This window comes from Gekko japonicus, unplaced genomic scaffold, assembly GCF_001447785.1.
Source record: "Gekko japonicus isolate JY-2015 unplaced genomic scaffold, Gekko_japonicus_V1.1 scaffold6565, whole genome shotgun sequence".
Taxonomy (NCBI): Eukaryota; Metazoa; Chordata; class Lepidosauria; order Squamata; family Gekkonidae; genus Gekko; species Gekko japonicus.
In genome coordinates this window covers 1-9,535 of record NW_015169364.1, presented here as the reverse complement: position 1 = coordinate 9,535, position 9,535 = coordinate 1, and the positions used below count along the sequence as shown (strand labels likewise).

At 44.8% G+C, this 9,535-nt stretch overlaps 1 protein-coding gene across 1 annotated transcript; it reads right to left on the bottom strand.

Moving 5' to 3' along the window:
• Window positions 1-894: 894 nt before the first annotated feature.
• Window positions 895-9,476, bottom strand: LOC107115049 (protein AHNAK2-like). Its single transcript, XM_015416653.1, has one exon. It carries the CDS (start codon window positions 9,474-9,476, stop codon window positions 2,832-2,834), a length of 6,645 nt encoding a protein of 2,214 aa, XP_015272139.1. The 3' UTR covers window positions 895-2,831.
• Window positions 9,477-9,535: the final 59 nt, after the last annotated feature.

Sequence of the window (9,535 nt, the reverse complement as noted above, 5' to 3'; positions counted from 1 at the left end):
ACGAAAGAAAGAAAGAAAGAAAGAAAGAAAGAAAGAAAGAAAGAAAGAAAGAAAGAAAGAAAGAAAGAAAGAAAGAAAACAGCCAGTATTGTACCACCCTTGTAAAAATGGTGTAGTCACATTTAGAATGTTGCTGGACAGTATTGGTCACTGCATCTCAAAAAGGGTACTGTACAGCTGAAAAAAGATGCAGAAAAGGGCAACCAAAATGATTAAGGGGTTGGAATACCTTCCTTACAAGAAAAGGCTAGTTTTTAATTTGGCGAAGAGATGACTAAAAGGAGTGGTAGTGGTGTGAGGGAAGATTCCCAAATTATGCATAGGTAGAGAAAGTGGACAGAAAGCACTTTCTTTCCTAATACTAAGAACTTATGAGCACCCAATGAACCTGATAGGCCACAGACAGAGAAAAGGAAGCACTTGTTTGCTCAAAGAGGAATTAACCAGTGGGATTCACTGCCACAGGAATGATGACCATTAGCTCAAACGTCTTGAGAAGAGGATATAGCAGATTCATGGAGGATAAGGTCCATCTGTGGCTATTAACCACAATGACCAAAAAAGGGCTTATGTTCACAGGATGTAATGTATCTATCTCCGACCGCGTTCACGGCTAGGTCGCCACGCGGTCCGGTGAAGCGGGCGAACTTCGCTCTCAGGAACAATGGGCCAAGGGTCCATCTGTGGCTATTAACCACAATGACCCAAAAAGGGCTTTTTATGTTCACAGGATGTAAGGTATCCATCTCCGACCGCGTGCACGGCTAGGTCGCCACACGGTCCGGTGAAGCGGCCGAGCTTCGCTCTCAGGAACAATGGGCCAAGCGGATCCTATCCCGCACCTATAGGAGGGCTAGGTTCCCGGCCGAGAGCCCATGGAACTCTCGGCCACTAGAATGACCAATCACTTGTGTGTGGGTGTGTTTTGGGTGTGGGATTCTTGCACATATAAACCGGGCTGCGAGCCGGGTCTAGTTGTCGTGTTCCGAACTAATAAAAGTAAGAGAGCTGAAATCGCTAGTAAGTCTCAGTACTTTTCACAGGAATAACCCTCTGAATATCAGTGCTTTGGGGCAATAATTGGGGGAGGCAGTCTCTACACCTTGCTTCCAGGGGGCCTCTTCTTGTCCACTGTATGAAATGCAGTGCTGGGACTAGATGGGCCTTTGACTGCTTCGGCATGCCTGCTCGTATTTATTCATTTATTCACTTACTTGATTTATTTATAGCCCACCTTTCTCTCTGAGACTCAAGGTGGGATTGCACAGCGTAAGGCGACGCCAAATCAAACAGCATGAGATATCCCAACAATGAGGCAATGTTCTAAGCTAAACGTCTTTACTGTTCCGTCGAGCAGCTAGAAGAATCTTACCACTTTTCTGCACCTGATTAGAATCTGGGGAAGCTAGGAAGGGGTAACAATGTCACTGCACGGAAAGACAACGTAAACGAACACCTTAAGTTGTTAGATGCGCACTGTGGTTGAGGTTATTTGTCATCGATCTGTAATTCATCCTGTATTCAGAAAACACCGGGTGGTACACTAGCCAAAAGGAAAACCTTTTTGCGTCAGCTTCCAGTCAGTGGCCAGCTGGCTATGTGAATTTACTTGCCATGTCCAGGATTCCACTGCTCAATGCTCCTCTGCAAAGCTGTGAAACGACATCTGCAATAGCATGACAACAGCCAGGTTCCTACACAATACAGTAGATGCACAAGCACAATGTACCACAGTGTGGAACAGCCAGGCATGACCACAGGGAAGAGTTTTCAAATGGCTACCAGGGTCCCTGATGCAGAAGATCCTGATATGAACTGGCACACCTAAAGTTCTCTAAAAGTCACACTGACACAAGCTCTCAAAATATGGGTGGTTAAAGTTGTTGATGATAAAAAGTAATTTCTGAAGCAGACATCAGCTATCGTTTGTTGACATTGAAGTGCTCTGGCTGGGTTATATTCACAGTTATGCCAGCACACTACCAACAAGAATGGCATTACAATACAACTATTGCGGGAAATCATACGTGGGTCTGTTGGTGCAAATGTTTAGGACTGGGATATAAATTGCTTTGCTGCTTACTTAATACTTCTGTTTAACTGAACTGCAGACAACTGATAATGCTGAAAATCTGTGTGTGTGTGTGTGTATATATATATATATATTTCCCTGATATAGATGCTGAGCTTTTTAAAAGAAGAGGCGAAATATTACCAAACTTCCAAACTGGAAAAGAAGAATAAGCATTGTAATATCTACATTATTAGTTTATGTTTGGTTGTTGTTGTTGTTTTAAAAGGATCCCGGGATGAACCTATTGCTCTCTAAGATAATGAAAAAATATATATTTTTCATAAGATAGCAGCAGAAATACAGTTAAAAAAATAAAATCTAAAAAAGAAATATTTTTTTAAAATCCTCCCAGCATTAGCTTCCTACTACTTCCCGCAAATAATCTAGAACAAAATCATTGCTGTGTTTCTCAAATGCTCATGTTTACAGTCTTGCCCTGTCATTGCTCCACTAAACTGACTTGAAGAAAGAACATTTTTGAGCACATTAGCAGGAAAGATATCTGTTGGGTTCATTAGAACGACAAACACCTTTTATCAGTAGTTTGGGTTGGCTTGTTTACATACGTATCCCATGAAATAAATGTCATGATCTTGAAAACGCTACTGTAGCATAATACATTTCTTTGATCATCTTTAAGTATTTAGACAATATTCCTTTCTTTTTGGAAAGAAGACAATATTTTTTGGTTGTTTTTAAAGGCTTTTCCATCATCATTATTTTCCCGTGTATGACCGAATGCTGAGGAGCAGCCCACTCATTTCGATGGCTCTTCAGGAATGCTTTGAGAAGTAGCTTTCTCTTTCTCTAGTAATATCAGTTCGGTTCTTGCTGAAGATGAAACAATGGCTGCCAAAGGTGCAGTCCCTGAGATCTCTTCTGTCTCTGCAACTTTCTCTTTTGGTGGTAAACTTTCTTGGGCATCAAAAAACATTTCCGCTTTTTCTGTTGGACTTTCTTCACCCTGAGGTTTCCTCCCTTTTGGATCGACCTCTTCTTCTTCTTTGTCAGCTTCCTTGATTTTTTTGGTCGGAGATGAAAAAGCTAACTTGGGAAATCGGAACCACCCAGTTTGCGTAGAAGAGTCACTGTCTGTTGCAGATGGATCTTTGGGTTGCACATCTTCTAGAAATGACGTTTGGTCTTCGGCTCTGGAATCTGTGGTTGTGTCATCGACAGAGGAAGAAAATCCGATACTTGGAAACCAGAATTTAAACCTGCCTGAAGAACTCCCACTGTCAGATTTTTCTTTTTGATCTGTGGACTCTTCTCCGGATTCAGAAGGTTTCATTTCTTCCTTATCGCGGGATACAGCAGAAATGGATATCTCTTTCGATGGCTTGTCAGAAGAACTGTCTGCAAATTTACTAGAAGATTGTACTTCAACAGCGAAAGGTTTCAGTTTTGTCAGAGTTGTGGCGGAAGACGATCCTTCGGTGAAATCACCAGCTATACCTGGGCCCTTGTCAGATACTTTAAATCCAAGAGAGAGAGTCTTCTGCATTACTATTCCTGAACTTTCATCTGACAGCTTAGGCTGGAGATCTTTACTCTCAAATGTTTTGTTCACATCTTCTGGAGAAGAACATTTGACTGGTACACCGACGCTCAAATGTGGTTCCTGCATCTTCAGTTTAAGCAGAGAAAAACCATAGGATGCAGTTTTGATCTCCGATGGAGGAATCTCAGATTCTCTGACTATCTGTGTGGAGAATGTCTCCTGACTTCGACTGTCGCCATAACCAAGCACTGATGTACCTTCTATCTTTGTTTCTTTGATCTCACCACGAGGTCCTTGAGCATGCAATGATGCTTCTGGAGTGCAGGAATCTGCAGATGGGAGTTTAATCTCAAATTGCGTTGTCTGAATGTCTGGTTCAGTCACTGTTGTAATTTTAGCTACTGACTTATGGATAGTACTACTCATGGTATCTATCTGCTCTTTAGGAAAACCACCGCTAAACTCCATTGGCCTCTGTATCCATACTGCAGTCTCTGCAAACATAGACTCTTTAGATGGCATTTTGCTCTCCACCTTTGTTCTCTGAATAGCAGGTTCAGACAATGTTGTAATCCTGACTTTTGATTTCTGGATATCATAACCTGTCTGGTCTGCTTTCTCTTCGAGGACTTTAGTCCTGAATTCCAGCTGAGGTGCAACATCAGTATCTGCACATTTCCCATCTGTTGTTCCTTCTGAAGTCAAAACTTGTCCTTCAGCTATGGGCGTGCTGTGTGTGAATTTGGGCATTCTTAATTTTGGAATATGGAAATTTAGCTCTGAATCCTCAAATTCCTTGTCCTCAGTATCTAGCTTTGTACCTTTTAGGTCAACAGACCCTTCTCCCTTTTGAATCTGGATTTCTGATGCCTCCCCTTCCGTTTTAGCTAGCGACACCTCACCTTCCACTTTTGGTGGATCAGCGTGGATTTCTGAGCCCCGTGATTTGGAACGTAGACTGCCAAACTTTGGCATCCTGAATTTAGATGCTTTTGTTTTACTTGAACTGTCTCTTTCTTCTGCTTTCACCTCAACTTCTGCGGAAGCGTCCTTCTCAAAACCTTCAACTGGCAACTCTATTATTTCAAAGTCTTCATCAGTGATCGAAGCATCCATTTTAATTTCTGGCAGGGCAGCCTCTGGTTCTTCCAGGTTAGGTATATCTTCAGCGATGTGGACAGAGCTCTTTGGGGTAGACCATCCAAATGAAGGCACAGTGAACTTTGGCATTTTGAACATGCTTTCTTTTCCTTGAATGTCCTTTTTCGGTGATTTTGTTTGGCTTGCCATCTTCCCAGTTTTTGCTTCTGCACCTCGGCTTTGCACCACAACTTCTTCTTTTGGACCAGAAATGTCAATTCTCCTTTCTGTTCCATCCACAGTGATTTCAGCGGATGCTGCCTCATCAGTTCCCACGTCTAGCCTCTTTGTTTCGATGGAAACCTCCAAAGATGGCGCGTCGTCAGGCTTGGCTTTATGTCGAAGTGCCGTATCGGATTTAGGAAGCGTTGCCTCTACTTTAGGTATGCTGACTTCTGAACTACAGAGCTCGTCTCTAGGGACGGGGAATGGAGGTTTCTGTAGCTCTTCTTCAGCCCCATGTTTAACTGCCTCAGCATATGTTTTGCTCCCCTCCAAACTTAATTTAATATCCATTTCCCCGGAAGGTTGCAGGAGTCTGCCTTTGCCTGCTGACAGGCCAAAACCAGAGCCCCCTTCTTTCTGTATTGAAACGTCACCTTCTGGAATTGGCCCTTGAGGAAATGTGATCTTGCCTTCTAAACTGTCCTTCACAGAAGACTCAGTGTCCACATGAAGAGACTGTGCCACAGTTTCGGGTGTCTTTATTTCAACTTGCATGTCAGCAGTGAGAACCTTCCCAGGGCTACCTTCATCCTCAGCATCACCCTTTTTCCCCTTTAAAGATGACCGGCCGAACGAAGGCATTCTGAACTTCGGCATTTTAAACCAGCCCTGAGATGCCTCTGTCTGAATTTCATGTTCTCCTTGTACAGCTATATCCTTCTCACTAAGGCTGTATGCAGAAGTGTCTGATACCTTGGTTTCAGCTGTGGCCATTCGTGGGACTTCAATTTTCACAGAGGAACCCTTCATTTCAACACCAGCAGTATCAGCTTGAACGTCTAGGACCGGAGCTTCTCCATCAAGTCCCTCTGTTGTTTGTACTTTGGAAACTTCACCTTGCACAGCTGGTATGACAATCTCACTCTTGGGCACATCCCCTTCAAGAACTGAGATTCCAAACTTTGGCATCTGGAGTTTCGGCAGTCTAATTTCTAAGCCCTCACTTTTTCTACCTGCACCATCCATATCAGTTTCACCTGATGTTCCTTCAAATCCTCTCTCCAAACTCTTCAGCTCAGGTGAATGGCCAGTCATAGGAGCTTTAATATCGGCTGTAGGTACTTTGGCATCTAGATCTATTTTGGGAGTCTTGATTTCTGGTTTTGATATTCCCTTTGGCATTTTAATGCTTATCTCTGTTCCTTCTTCTTCTCTGGTGGTAAAACTGCTTTCTATATCTGGTATTTGTACCACCTCTCCTTCTCTTTCCTCAGTTAGATCTTTCTCCCCTTTCGACAGACTGACCTGTGATTTAGGTAACTTTGGTTTAGAGAGAGAGAGTTTGGGCATGGCAAAATGAGGCCTTTTCATCTGGCCCTTCTTGGACGACATCTCCGCATCAAGTTCCATCTGGACCCCTTGATCTTCTGACAGAACTACTGTTAGTTGTGAATCTGTATCCTCGGGCCATGCTGTTTGAGGTTCTTCCTCAGGTTCTTTTATGTCTGTTTTAAGGCTTGCTTCTTTTTTAGGGGACCAACTAAATGATGGCAACCTGAATTTTGGCATTTTGAAGTGTCCTTCTTTCTCTTCTGTATCTAAAACTCCAGTCTTTAAATCTCCTTCTGGTTGGGCTTCTAAACTTTGAACGTCTTTTTCTGACGGAGGCATCGGAAGCCCGACTGATGGGAGCTCTACGTCCAGCGTGGGGGCCTTCGTGACACCTTTAGGAATCGGAGGAATTCTTATTCTGTCATCCACCACAATTGTTTCTTCACCAGCTACAGCGTAATTAGCTTCGAGTGTTGGTGCTTCCACTGCAATGTCAGCAATATCTGTTGTTGTTTTCAGCTGGGGAACCTCTGCCTCCATCGATGGTAAAGCAACCTCAGTGTCAGGAACTTTTCCTTTAGAAAATGAGATTCCAAACTTGGGCATGTGGAATCTGGGCCTTTTCATCTTTCCTTCCACACCTTCAGTTTTAATCTCGGCCCCATCTACAGACGTTTCAGCGGACTGTCCTTCCATTTTTACTTCTGGACTTTTCAGTTCCTCTGCCCTGGAACCCTTAATTTCAGGAGCTGCTATACTAACATCAGCGCAAATATCCCCCAGTTTTACTTCTGGTTTTGAAAGACTGACATCAGACGTAGGGAGCTGGGCATCACTTTTAGGGTCGCTGACCTCCATATCAACCTTTGGAGCTTTGATTTCTGCTTTGGAAAGCTCAAGGCTTGGGAGTTTAACTTTGGGCATTTTAATGCTTTTTTTAGCATCCCCTCCACTGACTTCTTTCTCTGGGACCTGCAGTGGCCGGTCTCCTTGATCTCCTTGCTCAAACACTCTAATGTCCGTTTCCAGCTGTGACACAGACATTTCAGCCTTATGGCCCTTCATTTTTGGAAGGGATAATTTTGGCATGCTGAACTGTGGCCGTCTGATTTTACTTCTTTCACTGTCTTTATCAATAGAAAAGTGACTGTCCACTTCAACCACCTCGTCCTCGATTTCTTCTACGGTAAGGGTTAATTCAGGTTCTCTCTCACTTGTCGAAATTGTTAGTGAGGGGTCATCCCAGTTGGCATCAACATGACCGGAAACGCTTCCTTCCTTTTTTGGAGACCAGTTAAATGATGGTAGTTTGAACTTTGGCATCTTGAATTTGCTTTCTTTTTCTGCTGTGTCCTTTTCACCGGCTTCCATTTTTAAGCCTTTGATATCTAAGTCTGTACCCTGGATGTTAACTTCTGTCATGGGAACTGAAACATCTACAGATGGAAGGCCAATGGCTGTACCTGATATCTGAATATCAGTTTTCGGTCGCTGGAGCACTCTTTCTGGTGAGGTCTGCATTTTAAGGTTTGAAACATCTGACTCCATCTCAGGAGCTTCAATTGTTCGAATATCCAAGATTTCCACATCAGTGTCTAGGCCAGGTATGTCAATATCAGCCTTGGATGAACTGACTTTGCCTTCTATGGTTTTATCTTTAGTACGAGATAATCCAAACTTCGGCATATGAAATCTTGGCATCTTCATCCTCCCCTTTGAGCCATCGACAGTTACCTCTGCAGCACTGTACTCAATATCACCAAGAAGAGTTTCCGCGGTTATTTCTGGTGCCTTCTCACCGACCTCCACTTCAATGCTTGGGGCCTCAAGCTGGGTTCCTGACACATCTATGCCAGTCTCAACAGATGGCAAAATCACTTTGCCTTTCAGATCTGCTTTTGGAACATCACCCTCCAAGGAAGGTACACTACTAATGTCTCCCTCAACAGCAGCTTTCCCTTTGGGAAGGGAAATGCCAAACTTTGGCATCTGGAACTTAGACATTTTGAACTTCCCATCCATGCCCTCAAGCTTGACCTCGCCAGCCTCCACAGATATCTCAGCTGATGGTGCCTCCAGTTGGAAGTCTGGGGCTTTGAGTTCCAAGGAGGCCTGGCCTGTTGGGATCTTCACCTCAGTTGCTGAGACACTGATGTCGGCCGCAAGGTCTCCCGTTTTCAATTCAGGTTTGGAGATGCTGAGGTCAGCGGATGGAAGGGTGACGTCAGCCTTGGGTGTGCTGAGGTCCATGTCGACTTTGGGGCCTTTGACTTCTGGTTTGGAGAAGCCCATGCTGGGCATCTTGAATTTTGGCATGTGCATCTTCATCCTGCCTCCCTCAATTCTGCCTTCTGCTTCGGGCACCTTGACAGAGACTTCTCCTTCTGGCAGTTCGGCTTCAACTTTGGGAAGGGATACATCTCCCTCGACCTTCGATAGAGTGACTTCTACCTGGGGCCCCTTTATTTTGGGCATCTTCACACTCGGCATCTTGACATCAGGCATTTTCATTTTGCCCTTCTCACCAACCTCCACTTCCACACTCGGGCCTTCAATGTGAGGTCCTCTTATCTTTATGCCCGTCTCGACGGATGGCACCGTCACTTCACCTTTGAGTTCTGCTTTGGGGATCTCTGCCTCTATGGCAGGCACGGTGATATCCCCCTCGACAGCGGCTTTCCCTTTGGGAAGGGACATGCCAAACTTTGGCATCTGGAATTTAGGCATTTTGAATTTTCTGTCCACGCCCTCCAGCTTGGCCTCGCCGGCCTCCACAGATATCTCAGCTGATGGTGCCTCCAGTTGGAAGTCTGGGGCCTTGAGTTCCAAGGAGGCCTGGCCTGCAGGGATCTTCACCTCAGGTGCTGAGACGCTGATGTCGGCTGCAAGCTCTCCCGTTTTCAATTCAGGTTTGGAGATGCTGAGGTCAGCGGATGGAAGGGTGACGTCCGGCTTGGGTACGCTGAGGTCCACGTCGACTTTGGGGCCCTTGACGTCTGGTTTGGAGAAGCCCATGCTGGGCATCTTGAATTTTGGCATGTGCATCTTCATCCCACCTCCCTCAATGCTGCCTTCAGCTTTGGGCACCTTTGCAGAGACTTCTCCTTCTGGCATTTCAGCTTCAACTTTGGGAAGGGACGCATCTCCCTCGAACTTTGATGGAGTGATGGCAACCTGGGGCCCCTTTATTTGGGGCATCTTGACACTTGGCATCTTGACATCTGGAATTTTCATTTTGCCCTTCTCACCGACCTCCACTTCCATGCACGGGACTTCAATATGGGGTCCTGACACCTTTATGCCTGTCTCGACGGATGGCACTG

What these genes read in the sequence shown, in the direction of transcription:
- LOC107115049 (XM_015416653.1), bottom strand. Translation starts at nt 9,476, where the DNA reads ATGGAAGTGGAGGTCGGTGAGAAGGGCAAAATGAAAATTCCAGATGTC.